The sequence below is a fragment of the Neofelis nebulosa genome, chromosome 14, assembly GCF_028018385.1.
Source record: "Neofelis nebulosa isolate mNeoNeb1 chromosome 14, mNeoNeb1.pri, whole genome shotgun sequence".
Lineage (NCBI taxonomy): Eukaryota > Metazoa > Chordata > Mammalia > Carnivora > Felidae > Neofelis > Neofelis nebulosa.
Genome location: NC_080795.1, coordinates 57,544,842 through 57,560,566, shown reverse-complemented (window position 1 = coordinate 57,560,566; position 15,725 = coordinate 57,544,842). Strand labels below are relative to the sequence as shown.

General features: G+C 33.9%; 1 protein-coding gene across 6 annotated transcripts in view; it reads left to right on the top strand.

Annotated features, from left to right (window-relative positions):
- CSMD3 (CUB and Sushi multiple domains 3) overlaps positions 1 to 15,725 on the top strand; it is a 1,263,431-nt gene that overhangs the window by 666,724 nt on the left and 580,982 nt on the right. For all 6 annotated transcript variants that reach the window (XM_058698868.1, XM_058698869.1, XM_058698867.1 and 3 more), the window contains one exon: positions 6,810 to 6,913. In XM_058698868.1, the coding sequence (XP_058554851.1) occupies positions 6,810 to 6,913 (104 nt within the window). The remainder of the gene's footprint in view (positions 1 to 6,809; positions 6,914 to 15,725) is intronic.

Below are 15,725 nucleotides of genomic sequence, written 5' to 3'. Positions count from 1 at the left end.
AAGTATATGGACTAGTTAGTAATTAGTTCATCACTTAACTTAAAATGAAGTAGGATTCTCATTGTTACATATATACATCCATGAATCTCAGTTACAATTCAGGCAAAATAAAATCTCCCATTAAATGGGTGTCCAAATCCTTTAGCACATGATTATACAATAATGACTATCAAGGGTTTGGCATATAATTAGCAATCAAACAATCATTTATTAGATACCTATTTTGTCTCTAGTAGCCAATTAGGCTTTTAAAGCCATAAAAAGGGGGCATTTCCTAATTTGAAATATGTTGTGAAATGGTTTGGGGTGAAGTGGATCATGGGATTTCTTATTTTGATAGGATGACAGATAAAGTACTCTGAGAGGTCCTCCTACTGAAAAAACAAGGGATGCATTTTTCAGTGCATTTCTGGTTTACAAAAGAAAGCATACACACACACACACACACACACACACACACACACACACACATACATAGATACCATACAAATGCATATAAATATGCATATAAAAATACAAACACATAATGGCATAATGAAAAGAAAATGAGCTGGAATAAAAATAGGAGATGAAATGGGAAGAAAGCTTGGTTTTCTTTGGAGCAGAATGCAATAAATCTCTGGAATGAGAAGACTAAGACCGGGGACTAGTCTCCTTGGATCAATAGGTAAGTAACCTAAACTTGAAATTTAGCAGTTAGTTAAAACCCTCAGAAGATGTAAAAATGGCACCAGCCTGGTAGTAACTCTTGGATCCAATTAGCATAAAATGAATAAAATTATATCCAATTTAGGGCCTCAGGATTCTCAAAGCTTAAACTCAAATAAATATGGTCTTACTATTAAATATAACTAAATACATAGAAGAAGCAAGCTACCATGAATGAGTCACTAGAAATAACAAACAGAAGTATTTTCGGGAAATGAGGGCATTTGAAAGCCCTCCAGTATATGGCAGAATTTAGAGAGTTACATGCATGTGCAGGACAAGGCATATGTTCAGAAAAGACCCTAAGCTTTCACCACTGACTGATCTATCAACTCAGTGTTAAGCAGCAAGTGAAGGTTAAGGCAGAACTGTAAATGGTCTGGCAAAGTACTAAAGGAATGTTCCAGCACTGAGCCCATCCTCAAAGACTGGAGGAGGAGTTGCTATGGTCTGAAAATTTGTGTCCCATAAAAATTCATGTGTTGAAATTTTAATGCCCAATATGATGATATTAGGAGGTGGGCCTTTGGGAAGTGCTTAGGTCTGCAGGATGGAGCCATCATGAAGGGTTTGGTACTGTTATAATAAAAGATACCTCATCGTTCCTAAGACCTTCTGTCTTACCAGGTTACAGAAGAAAAAAAAAATGTTTTTTCCATGTATGAGGAAGCTTGGTCTCACCAGATGCTGAATCTGCCAGCATCTTGATCATAGACTTCCACAAGAACTGTGATAAATAAATTTCTGTTGTTTATAAGCTATCCAGAGTATGGTGTTTTGTTATAACAGCCCAAACATACTAAAATTATTATTTTTAAGACACCTGTATTTAAAAACTTCCAGGCAAAATATTTATGAATACAAGTTAAGCTTTCAACAATCAAGAACAGCAAACCCTGGAGAAGAGAGAGAATCTGATTTCCAAAATTACTGCATGATAATACTCAAATATCCAGTTTTCAGCAACAACAGAATAATCACAAAGCATAAAAACAAACAGGAAAGTATGACCACTCAAAGGAACAAAATAAATTGACAGAAACTATCCCTAAAGAAGTTCCATCATTGAACTTATTAAACAAAGATTTATAATAACTATATTAATTCTGCTCAAAGAGCATGGACAAAGAATTAAAAGGAACCACAAAATGATATATGAATACAATGAGAATATCAATAAGGAGATATACATTATAAAAAGAATTCAAATAGAAATATTGAGACTTTACAATAAAATAACTGAAATAAAAGACTAGAAGTTCAATAGCAGATTTGATTAGGTAGAAGACAGAGTTAGTAAACTTGAAGATAAGACAATTGAATTACCAAGTCTGAAGAATAAAAGGGAAATAATTAAAAAAGAATGAAAACAAAATGAAAGGACATAAGAAACCTGTAGGATATGAACAAGTGGGCCAACAAATGTATTAAAAAAGGCCTAAAAGGAGAAGATAGAGAAAGGTACACAAGGAATATTTCAAGAAATAATGTTCAGAATTTCCCCAAATTTGAGAAATACATAAATCGACACAACCAAGAAGCTCAACAAACTCCAAGATAAACTCCAAGAGTTCCATAGCTGGACACATCATAATCAAATTGCTGAAAGGTATAGACACAGAAAATCTTAAAAGCATTAGGAAAGAAGTCACTGATCATGTGCAAGAAATACTAAATATATTAACAGCTGATTTTTAATAAGAAAAAGACATGTAATTCAGAAAGCAGTAGGATGACATATTCACAGGGTGAAAGAACAGAGAGGTCAAGCAGGAATTTTATAGTTGTCAAAACTGTCCTTGAAGATTGAAGGTGAAATCAAGATATTCCCAGATAAATAAAAGCTAAAGAACTCAGAAATAAGTCCTCACATCTATGATCAATTAATCTGCCATAGGTACCAAGACCATTCAATGAGGAAAGAATTATTGCTTCAACAAATGGAAAGAATTATTGCTTCAACAAATGGTGCTGGAAACATTGAATAGCCGCATATAAAATAATGAAATTGGATCTTTACTTGTACTATCTAGAAAAATTAACTCAAAATAGATCAAAGACCTCTGTTTAAAGACTTAAACTATAAAATTCCTAGAAGGAAACAGGAAAATTTGCCAAATAGATTTGACAATGTTTCCTTAAATTTGACACTAAAAGCATAATCAACAAAACAACAAAAGATAAATTGTATTTTGTTACATTAAAAACTTTTGGGCATCAAAGAACATGATCATAAAAGTGAAAAGGCATGCACACAATGGGAGAAATTATTTTTTAAATTATAACTGTTAAGAAACTAATGTTGAGAATGTATAAAGAGGTTTTACAACTCAGCAACAATAAAACAACCTAATTAAAATGGGTAAAAAACTTGAATAGCCAGTTCCCCAAAGAAGATATACAAATGGCCAATAAATATGTGAAAAGATGTTGAACTAATTATTAGATAAATGCAACCAAGCCACAAGTAGATGGTGCTTCACACCTACTGGGATGGCTATAATCAAAAGAAAAATTAACTAGTGAGAATGTGGAAAAATTGGAACTCTTGTGTGTGTGCTGGTGGGAATTTAAAATGTGCGACTCTGAGAAACAGTTTGGCAGTTTCTCAAAAAAACTAAACATAGAATTAATATATGACCCAGAATTCCACTCCTAAGGATATACCCCAAATAATTGAAAACAAAGACTCAATATTTACTCGTGTACCAATCTTCATAGCATCAGTGTTCACAATAAGCAAAAGATAGACATATCCCAAGTGTCAGTGAACAGAGTAATGGTCAAAAAAAAAAAAAAAAAAAAAAAAAAGAAAAGAAAAGAAAAACTATTTACATACGATGGAATATTATTCAGCCATAAGAAAGAAACAAATTTGCTACAATATGGATGAATGTCAAAGACCTTATGGTAAGTGAAATAAACCAGATACAGAAAGACAAATATTGTGTAATGCTACTTACAAAAAATACTTCTAATGGGCAAATTTGTCGAGACAGAAAGTATGTTAGAAGTTACCAGGGGCTGGGGAAAAGGGAAAATGGTTGAAAATTGGTGTGATGAAAAACCTTTGGAAACAGACAGTGGTAATGGTTGCACAACATTATGAACATAATGTCACCGAAATGTACTCTTAAAAAAATGGTTAAAAGCACAGATTTTCTTTTATATATATTATCATAATAAAAAATAATAAACAAAAATAGAGAAAACACATTTAAATAGTATTAGAAATAGAACAGGACAAAAGTACAGGCTTAGCATAGACAGAAAGTAAATAACCATAGGAAAGTGAATTTGAAAATTTTCTCAGTATTGACATGTTTCTGGGAAAAATTAAACTTAGTTAAATTGACTCAGGTGGAAAAAAAAAAAAAAAGAAAAACCCTGAAAGCCTGAATAATTCTAAAACCAAAAAATAATTAGGCTAGCAGCAAAAGCTTAACTACTATTCCCCCCAAAGAGGCTTAGATTTGTGTATAGGATAGTTCTACTCAACATTCTAAAAGTCGATTATTTTCAAACTTAGAGAAGCTCTTCCATAATAGAAATGAAAGTGTACATGTCTCTTTATTTGATGATATCAGTAAAATTTTGATACTCAACTAGCAAGTAAAATCAGAGAATAAAACCTCCTTGCCTTCACAAAGTATATTTACCTCAATAATATTCTTAATGGTGAAATATTAGAAGCGCGCCCTTTCAAATGAGGTACATTTTAATGAGACCAACTATAGCCTATTCTATCCGACATTGTACCAGAGATTGAAGGCAGTTCAGATAAAAGAAACAAAGAATAAACAAGAATCAAAATTGTTGCTTACAGAAGACATGCTTGTTATATACAAAACAAAAAAAATAATTTACAAGTAATAAATAACAGGGAAAAATAATAAAGTCTTATCAAGTTGCCTAAATATGGGCTCAGTGAAGAAAAGTATTTCTATATACAAACAACAAATGTTTTGTATATTTTTATATACAAAATAACAAAAGATGTTTTCAAAATGTGTATAGAAAAATGGAGTATGTGACTCATAAGATAGAGTCTTATTTTATAGTAAAAACAGTTAAGCCAATTTATGTTGCTCCCGGGACATGCAAACTGACTGAAAGAATAGAATCTGGAGCTCCCAAACCAACATCCTCATATGTAGACTCTTGATATATGTCAGAGTCTGCCATGCAGATCACTGGGAAAAGAGGTCTATTTATTCAATTAAAATTATTAAGACAACTGTGTTTCATTTTGGAGCTAAAAGATGAAGGTAATGCTGTGCTGGTTTTCTATTATTATTGCATATGTACCTACTTCATACTTTTTATAGAAGTTAGTTTCCCCAAAATAAAGATTCGAAGAAAATATCTTTGTGACATTGGATCATGGGGAATGCAAAAATACTACTTATAAAATAAGAGATTAAAATTCCTACTGTAGTAAATTAGTAATTTCTTCTTATCCTCATATGCTCACTTCAGTGTGTCTTAAATATTGTTCTTTTCTACGTGTGCTATAAAGGAAACGTGTTAGGAATCACTGACATAAGGAATTACCACAATCAATAACAAGCAGTTCAAGTGAAAATAGCCAAAATGCAAAGAGTCATGTCACAGAAAAGGAAACATAAATGATAAATATATAAAAATGTTAACAATTTAATTACTAATGAATAAAACACAAAAGATCACTTTTAAATTCTCTAGATTGATAGAAATAATGTAACTTTAATGTACATGAATTGTGAGCATTTAAATTGGTAAAATAATTTTGAAAAACCTTATGTACAGTATTATGAAATTGAATTTTTGCTTTGTTATTATCCAGAAATTACACTTCTAAGCATATAACCTAGAGATAGATTTTGAACCAGAAATTGTTTAATAGTGTTCATAACCATGTCTGCTTATAATAGCAAAAAAATGAAAAGCAACCTAAATCTCTCTTGACAGGCAATTATTAATTGAGAATATTCATATGTAACTCAGTGGACGGCAGGAAGCACTCAGGGAAACGTATTTTTTTAACTACAGCCATGTAAAATGTGTAATTCAATGTTTTTATATATGCTATATTAAGATTTGAACAAAAACAATTGCTTTAGTCAATGCTAATATAAAATCATTTAAAAAATCAAAAGAAAGGCATAATCAAAAAAACTTTTTTTGTTATAAAGTTTAAAAACAATATAAAATCTCTCATTTTTTAGAATTTCCTTTTAGGATACCAAAATAACAAATAGTTATGAAAATTATTAGAGAGATGTCTTTTTCATTTATTCTTTAGTAAAATTGGTAACCTTGGCATTCATCTTTTTTAATCTGGCAATGAATAATATTTTATTATTAATTATTTCTTCCTCAAGGCATGATTGCATATAGGACGGTATTTATGTAATTTCTTCCTGCACTTATTCTTAATTGTTATTATTTAATAGTATATTAGGTTCCTGATTTAAGAATTGCGATTTTATTAAATACGAATTTTTATAGATGTGTAAACAATGTATGAATGCATGAGTATATTTTAGTAAAAAGTAATAACTAAATTACTTGTTGTGGTATAATTTGCTCCCAGTTTTGTTAGAATGTCGTAATGTATTTGAGGGATTCTGTTACCAAAGGATACACAAAAATAAATCTGATACCTTTAAATCTGGTGATCTAGATTCAAATTTAGCTCTAACATTTTTTAAGCTTTACTATTTAATGGAAATAGCACACTCCGTGTTTTTTCATGTCAGCTTTATAAAAATATATGCAAATGTATGGAAAACCACTCTCCACCTACATGTACTTTTTATAAAGCCTTCTCAAAGTAGATTTGCATTAATCATGCTTCAGATAAGAATGTTCTATAAACAGAAGCCATGCCATTCCATTGAAAAATTATTACAGAAGGTACAATACAGCAAATAAAAATCATGGAAATTGTAATGACTGAACTTGAGGAAGAGTCTAACATGATTAACTGCCATGATAATAAATTTTTATGGATAAATATAGTAAGTCTAATACGCATTTTAAATGTCCTTTTGTCATTGCTTTCTGTTTTTATTAAATAGTGCAACATATTTGAAAGATTTGTTTCTGTTTATTTCTAGGTTATACAGATAAATTTTGAAGAATTCGATCTGGAGATTGGCTATGATACCCTGACAATAGGTGATGGGGGCGAAGTTGGAGACCCCAGGACAGTGCTCCAAGTGTAAGTGCTCAACATTTCATTCTTGACTTTGCCTATCAGGTCCTTATTAAATTTTACCCTTTTTTGGTCCCTACCACTGCTAACAACGGAAGAAGCATAGTAACTTGGTTATTATAATCAACCTATGTATAGTATTTTTATTAGTTCTTCTTGAGTGAGGTTTAACGTACCTGATTGAAACCGTTTTTTTTTTTTTTTAGAATTCATTGCCAGACAGTGACCTGTAAGAATTGGAGGCTTATAGTAAAATTGCAGAAGTAGTTGATTAGACCTTATTTTGGAAAGTATCCTTGCCACTACTGAACTTAAAAATGGATTGAAAAAATAAGTATAAAATGGATCCCAGAGGACTCTGATACTGGTACTGAAGACTGATGTGTGCTGTTCTTATTAGCCATAAAAACATACCTAGCCATCGAGATTTAAGTTTAGAGTTTGACAGTGGTTTAACACTTGAAGTAGTTAGCAATAAACCACTCTCAGAGTTGAAATAGGTAAAATAGACCAAATATGGTTCTTAATCTGGGCTAAAATAATGATCATATATTGAAACAAAGGAAACGTTAGGAATTTACTTATTGCCCAATCCTTAGGCTTTTCATTACAATAATCTACCTCTGATAATGGCATGAAAAATGTTGGAGCTGGGGGAGCATGTTTTCTCTTCTGTGAACCTCAAAAATCTTAGGGTACACTTTCTCTCAGAATTCCTTTCATAACTGTTGATTTTCAGTTCAGGCTTTACCAACCCAATGGATTTCCCTACACCATCAAATCAAAGTTCACACTGAGTATTTCATCTCCAGTGGGAATAAAAATTAAAGCTTCATTCTGTGAGCATTACCTTTTAGACTGTTCAATCAATAAATCTAAATTGGTCCCCCATGAGGGAGAGCTAGGAGAGAGAAAGAAAAAAAATGCATCATGTTTAAGTAAACCTAAGACTGCGAGACTAACGTGTGTGAATGCGCCGCGCGCGCACAGAGACACATATTATTCAGATGCAGATCTTTTTGTAATGATATATATCTAATGTTTTTACAAAACTCAAAAGAAATAGGGCAATAACTTTACTGTACATGTTTACGTACCGAGAGGAAAAAAAACACACACACACACAACTCTTATTTTAAATATAGTCATACATTATCTTAAAAAAAAAAAAGGAACTCTTCTTGGGGCGCCTGGGTGGCTCAGTCAGTTAAGCGACCAACTTGTCTCAAGTCATGATCTTGCAGTTCGTGAGTTCAAGCTCCATGTCAGGCTTTGTGCTGACGACTCAGAGCCTGCAGCCTGCTTCAGGTTCTGTGTCTCCCTCTCTGTCTGCCCTTCCCTTGCTCTCATTCTGTCTCTGGCTCTCTCAAAAATAAATAAACATTAAATAAATACACATTAACTCCTCCTTAATCAAAAGCACTTCTGTATAAATCCAAAACCCCATTCTAGGTGGTGGAAGGGGAGAGGGTTAACACCTTTGTTTCCTGACCCCTCCATGTGAACATGCTTCTCCTACCTTCATACACTCCACTGCTGCCTCTGCCACACTCCTTAATTCCTTAATTTTCTGCAAACCTACTTTTTAGAGAATTTTGAACCCACTCTGATTTAACCTCAATTGCCTCAAAAAAGAAAACAAAAACCCTAAAATTCTGTTAGTGGTTTTGCTGTCCATTTCAAAATTCTCCTTGTCAAGGGTGCATGATGTCCTTATTTCCTTTTACATTGGAAGAAAGGGGTGGAGATATTTTTAAATGAATTTTAAAAGTCTTATATTGAATGAATCAAATATCAGATGAAGTACGAAGCATGGGATAATTAAGTGGGAAAAAAAAGGCTTAGAATTGGATTTTGGAAGAAGGCAATCCCCAAATTAGCTGGACAACAAAAAACCCTGTAGAGGACAAATGTGCGGAAGGGAAGTGCCTTTATATTCCAAGTAAATAGTCCAATGCAGTTAGCTGTATGTTACAGACTAAGATAAGTTTCCTTCTGCTGCTAGTAGGAAAAAGAAGAAAAGGTTACACTGTTTCCTCTTCTCACATTCCTGTCAGAGTTGGAATTAGATCAGAAGCTCCTTTGAACTCTAAGACTCTATAATAATAGAACTTACTGGATTTGTATCCACCAGAGAAGCTGATATAAATTTGAGTCAACCTGAAGCATATTTCTCAAGGAAGTTAACTTTCCCAACTTTAGGACCACCCATTTGGGCATTTTCAGGGCCCAGAGTAAGAATGCAATTGCAAACTCACCTAGCAAATGTCTAAATATTAAAAGGTATAAATCAAGCTACTTACCTTAAATGCAATATATTCCATCCTCCTACCTTGATAAATACACTTTGGAATTGTGGGATTTTCCTTGCTGGGACATGAAGTCATGGGCAAATACGGTCCTAGCCCCAGCCAGTAGCTGCCACTGACTCTTACCAACGTCAGCTCCATCCTTCACCATGCATGTGGACTCCTCAGCCTAAACATTCAAACTACCCACACCTGCCTGAAAACACTGCCCGCTATGCCAAGGGATGCACATATGGGTCCTGTAATCTGGCCCTGGGAATAACATACCTGTGAAAAAGGCCCATGCAAGTACAGGTAGCGGGGAAATCCAGGTACCAGGTGCCAGTGAGTTGTAGAACAGTACTTGTCAAACAAACTGTAAGACAGAAGATTTGTTTTTATTCTTATCCATCTTGAACTGATACTTTTGCAAAGTGAAAGAAAAATAAATTTCTCGAAAAATGAAATAAAAACACATAAGTCCAATCCCATTATTTTCTATGGCAAAATTCACCACACAAAATTACTCTTTGAAATTACTCTAGAAGTTTGAAAGACTTACTTCCAATTTCTGTTCTAATGACACCATGGGCTGGCAACTGGTCTAGGATCTGGAAGGAGAAATGGGGGAGGGATGCAGGTACCAGGCAGACACATCCCTGGGTGATACTTAAGGAAAGGTCAGAAGACGACCCTCCGTGGGGAAGGGATCAGGAAAGAGGCTGTCTTGTTCACATTTAAAAATAGCATTACATATGTGGCATGGTAAATTGTTAAGAATTTATTTAAAGAAATTGGTTTGTTTTATCTTTTAAATGTTATTTATTTTTGAGAGAGAGAGAAAGAGAAGGTGGGGAAGGGACAGAGAGCAAATCCCAAGCAGGCTACAGAAAGGAACCCCATGTGGGGCCCAATCTAACGTGGGGCCCAACAATGTGGGGCTTGATATAGAGCTTGAACTCATGAACTGTGAGATTATGATTTGAGCCAGAATCAAGAATCTGATGCTTAATCAACCCAAGTGCACCAAGAATTTATTTTAAATATTGCTCTTCTAAGAGTGAAAACTAGTCTCCATCTAGACATCTTATTTAGCAATCTGTTTATTCATCTCTTAACTCCTTTTTGATTTTTAAGTTGATCCATATGCTAGTAAGTAATTTTTGGCACCAAAATTACTTTCTTAAATAAATTTATTTTAAAAGATTCAATAGCTAAAAGTCAAAAAACATGGAAAAAAACATGGAAAGTGCTTGCATCTAACAGAAAACTATGCAATATCATAATATTTGAAAGTATTTTATAAAAAGATGAATTCAGCTTATATTCATTTTATAAGTTCTGATTAATTTAATAAACACAGGACACATCACTTTGGTAAATGTTTAACCAGATATGGAACATTCCAACCTATTCTGTTTAGGTCATAGGATTAAGTTAAGCATTGGAAATATGTGGTGTTTTTGTTTCTCCTTTTCTTAATACTTAAGTTCTAAAAAGTTAAGTCAATTGTCATATTCTATTCCACATACACACAAATGTGTGTATGTATGTGTGTGTGTGTATTCAATAGTCACAACATATGTTCAATAGTTAAAATTATCCTCTAAAAAAGGGAACTAATTAAGAAATTTTTAAAAAATAATTCTTGTAATTTCTTTCTCCAAAGTACAAAGCATATAGTTTTTGTAGTACAGTAACTTAAAAATAATGTAAGTGTGCTACATCTCTTTACCTTGAGACTGACTCCAAAGAAATACCCATGATGAAGTTATCAGCAACAAAATTATTAAGTAATGGAGAATGCATTGTAGTTGAACTTCATATGTGACACTGAATTCTCCATATAGTTTTATCGGATGCAAATTCCTGAAATAATGCCAATTTAAGTCACAAACCTAAATTCACAATTCAGAGATTTGTTGCTTCTGTCATTTGCTGCCCCATAGTCTATTGTCCATTTGTAGAGTTGTCTATCTCTTATTAATTTCCTCTCCAATGGAATTACTTGGAGAGCATTCTTTATCCCCCATTTTGAAATAGCATTTTTTATTCCTGGCAACTTCATAGTGGTATAGTGACAAGAGTCAAAAGAGATCAGAATATGAATTTAGCCGGCTGATAAAAATTCAGGTAATGGATTTGAACGATCATGGTATTATCTTTTAAAGGCTGTTAAAATGAGTTTAACTTTCTTCAGATTGTTTTGCATATGCTTTTTCACACTTAGTGTAAATTCACCTGATAGTGAAAATGGATGTAATAGACGTAAGAGAACTAACAGTGATGACAAGGCAGTTACTGGCATTGAATTCACCTCCAGCCCTCACTTCATCTGCACAAAGAAGGAAGGGATGCTGATTATTTGTCCACCCTTTTCATCTGTGTAGCACCAAACCAAGATGGTTAGGCATTTGATCAAGCATGTGATTCTCTTTCTGGCCTTTTCTCTCACATGCTTTGCTATTTCATTATTGGATTCACGGTGACACTGTAAAGACTTGCAAAGTGAAAGATGAGAAAAAAAATGTCTTCTATCCCTGAGATAGCCCTTGAACGTGTATGAGAATGCACTGATCGTGAATGGATGACATTGTATTTGAACCAACATCTTAAGGTGAAAACTGCTGTTTTAGATATCTAAATGTGCTTAATTCCCTTACTTTGAAATTCTGGTTTCTCCTAAAAAAATCAAAGTACAATGTAAAATTTGCTTCTCAGATATACGTTGGTGTAGATTAGCAATAGTCTGCCCTAGGAACTTTTTTTGAGTACATACACGCACACACACTTTTTTGTTGACCTAATTTTAAAATGAATATTTTATTAACTTAATATTTTAGTAAGTGATATTTATATTAGCTCTCTGGAAAAGATAGCTCTGTTTTGCTATGCTTATGGATTATTGTTATTGCTCTCAGTTCATTGGTTCATATGTTTTGACAAGCTACTTTGCCCAAGGTTTTTTTTTTTCTTTTTTAACTACTCAGCCATTCACTCTGTTAAAATGTAGGCTCCACTCTTAGTATGAGACTACACATGATATTTGCCTTGAGCAAACTCTTCTACATCCAGGGAGTTGTCCCTTCCCAAATTTGCTTTTGTACTTCCCTCTGTTAATAATGAAAAAAAAATCTAAATACCAATAAACACCATGGGCTGATGAAAGAAGGGAATATCCTAAATATAGCACCAAGGTAATATTTTTAAGAGATTGAAGACCACAGTATAAATAAAAAGAGCTTAGAAAATTGACCAGTCGGAAAAATTCTTCACCCCTTACGGTAGAGTTATTCAACAAAAAGAAAAAAAATCTCTTCTTATTGCCCTTTACTCTGCTTTGCACCTCTCCTTACCCTCCTCCACCACACACACACACACACAAACACACACACACACACACACACACACACACACACACACACACTCATACACATGCTCACCATCACTTTAAGTTCCTTGAGAGTAGCAACTATCTTTTACTCATCTAAGGTTTCCCAAAATACCTCACACAGCCTCGTGTTAACACTGCTGGGTATTGCATGAAATATAATGGGAGAGGCAAAAGTACTCCGTATCAAGATACTTACTGAGACACGTGAGCAGAAAGGATATCTTTGCAGATCTGTAGAACGCTGTGCAGGCTATCTGGATGCCTTATTTCACTCAGGATGCTGTCACAAATATACACGGACTGGATGCTATATCAACAACAGAGATTTATTTCTCACGGTTCTGAAAGTTGGAAGTCCAACATTGCCAGGAGATTCAGTGTCTGGTGAGGATTCACTTTCTGATTCACAGATGGCCATCATTTCACTGTGTCTGCACATGGCAGAAGGAGGTAGGGATTTCTCTAGGGCCTCTTTTATAGGGGCAGAAATTCACGGATGAGGGCTCATCCCTCATGAGATAATTTCCTTTCAAAGTTTCTACCTACAAATACCCTTATACTTGGGGATTAGTTTTCAACATATGAAATGGGACAGGATGGGGCACATTCAGTCTCTAGCACTGGGGATTTCAGCAACACTCACTGATACCACATCCAGGAAAAGCAGTCAAACTGACGGCAGCAATTTTTTCATCCTGTGGACAAGATTTGGTGTATACTCATTAAGATGACTTACTGTTGGGCCACAGTAAATATGTGCCCTTGGATTTGAGAATTACCTTAGGCCAAAGTATGAAAATAGCCTCTGTGACATTTTGACTTCTAGCAACAACTTATTAAATATAGAGATACCTTACTTTTTATAGTTCTTCATTATTTCTTCACTGTGAGCATAGCTACAGGTTTCTTTTTTTAAAAAATTTTTTTGATGTTTATTGATTTTTGAGAGACAGAGCATGAGCGGGGGAGGGGCAGAGAGTGAGGGAGACACAAAATCTGAAGCAGGTGACAGGCTCCAAGCTGTCAGCACAGAGCCTGATATGGGGCTGGAACTCACGGACCGTGAGTTCATGACCTGAGCCAAAGTCGGATGCTCAACCGACTGAGCCACCCAGGCGCCCTGCTACAGCTTTCTATTATGAAAACCCTGATGATTTTACTAAAGGACAAGTCAGTTTACTACTGTTTGCTTTGGTTTGTTCTCTGTGTATTTATTTCTGAATAGATTGAATTATCTAAAATAAATAAAAAAGTTTTTTACTTATTGTTTTTCTCCTAATCAGGAATATTTTTACCATGGTAGACATTTCAAAAGTGGTTGTGAAAAAAATATTGCAACAAAATACAGGAAAGGTATCTAACTAAGCTCGATTTCCTCCCACAAACAGTAACTATTATAAACACTACACCTTGCTAGACTGCTCAATATATAAATTAAGTGTGGTGTACAAAGTTCAGTCCTAAGATGTACATGCTGAGGCCTTGATCTTCCATTCTCTTTGCTAAAACAAATGTCGATACAGAAATCTTTTTGTATATGTAATAAGAACTGCGACAGACCTGTCCATACACCTTATGCTTTTGAATTAGCCAATAATTAGCATTTCTGAACACTAATCATAAATGAAATAAATGTCACAATTACTGACTACTCAAGTTGCCTAATTGAGCTACCATTTATGTAGTCCTGTCATTGTTAGTACTTTTGCATTATTATTTTTAAAGCACTATATTATTTTTGTTATCTTTCTAGTATGTTGATTTACCTTTTTTTACTTTTTTATTTTTCCCAGTTTTATTGCGATATAATTGACAAAGCGTTAAGTATTTAAAGTATATGCCATGATGATTTGATAAATGTATACATTGTGAAAGGGTTTTTCCTCATTGAGTTAGTCAATCCTTCATCACCACCTCACATATTTTTCTTTTCCCTTTTTTCTTTTATTTATTTTTCTTTTCTTCTTTTTTTTTTGTGTGTGTAAGAACATTTAAGTTCTATGCTCTTAGCAGATTTCAATTATATGAGACAGCAATACAGTGTTATTAACCATAGTCACGATTATTTAACTTGGAGCTGAAAATTCATACCCTTTTACCAAGCTCTGTTTATTTCCCCAACTCCCAACACCTGGCAAGCATTTTTGTACTCTGTTTTTATCGATTTGACTTTTTTCAAATAAGATTTCACATGTGAGTGACATTATACAGTATTTGTCTTTCTCTGTCTGGCTTTTTTCACTAAGCATAACCCCCTCCAGTTTCATTCATGTTGGTGCAAATGACAGGATTTCCTTCTTTTTGAAGATTGAATAATATTCCACTGTATGATATCATATAATATTCCACTGTATAGTATAATTTAACATTTTCTTGATCCATTCATCTGCTAGCAGACGCTTAGGTTGTTTCCACATCTTGACTGTTACAAATAAGGCTGCAGTGAACATGGGAGTCCAGAGATCTCTTTGAAATACTGAGTTCATTTCCTTTGAATATATACCCGGTAGTGGGATTGCTGGGTAGTATGGTAGTTCCATTTTTAATTCCTTGGAGAACCTTCATACTGTTTCATAGTGACTGTACCAGTTTACCTTCCCACCAGTGACATACAAGGGTTTCTTTTTCTCCACATCCTCACCAACATGTGTCACTTCTCGTCTTTTTGATAATAACCATCCTAATAGATGTGAGGCAACCCCACTTTCTGATGTCACCCAGTGGCGATATTTCAAGGTTTCAAGGTTGTTGTTGTTTTATTTTAATCTAATGTTTTGCAGCCATCATCATGCTTAGTGAATTTCAGGTTCACAAAGTGAACATGTAAATCACTCTTGATAGTGCTATATTAGAAGATTTAATATTAAATGTTTCCATAAAAGACAAATGTTTCATGATACAAAAATATGTTGGAATATAGGACTGAAGCTGTTATCTCTAATGGATACACCCATATTCCTAGAGTGATTATAAAGAAAATCAGGCATTGAGCCTAATAGAATTTTGTTTTCCATATTGTATTTGAGTACTTGAGAAAGATTTCTGAGTGCACTTTATTTAGAGCTTTTGCTCTTTTATCCTAGCATGAAGGAGCAAACCAGGAAGATTAGAATGTATTATGAACACTGGGGTTATT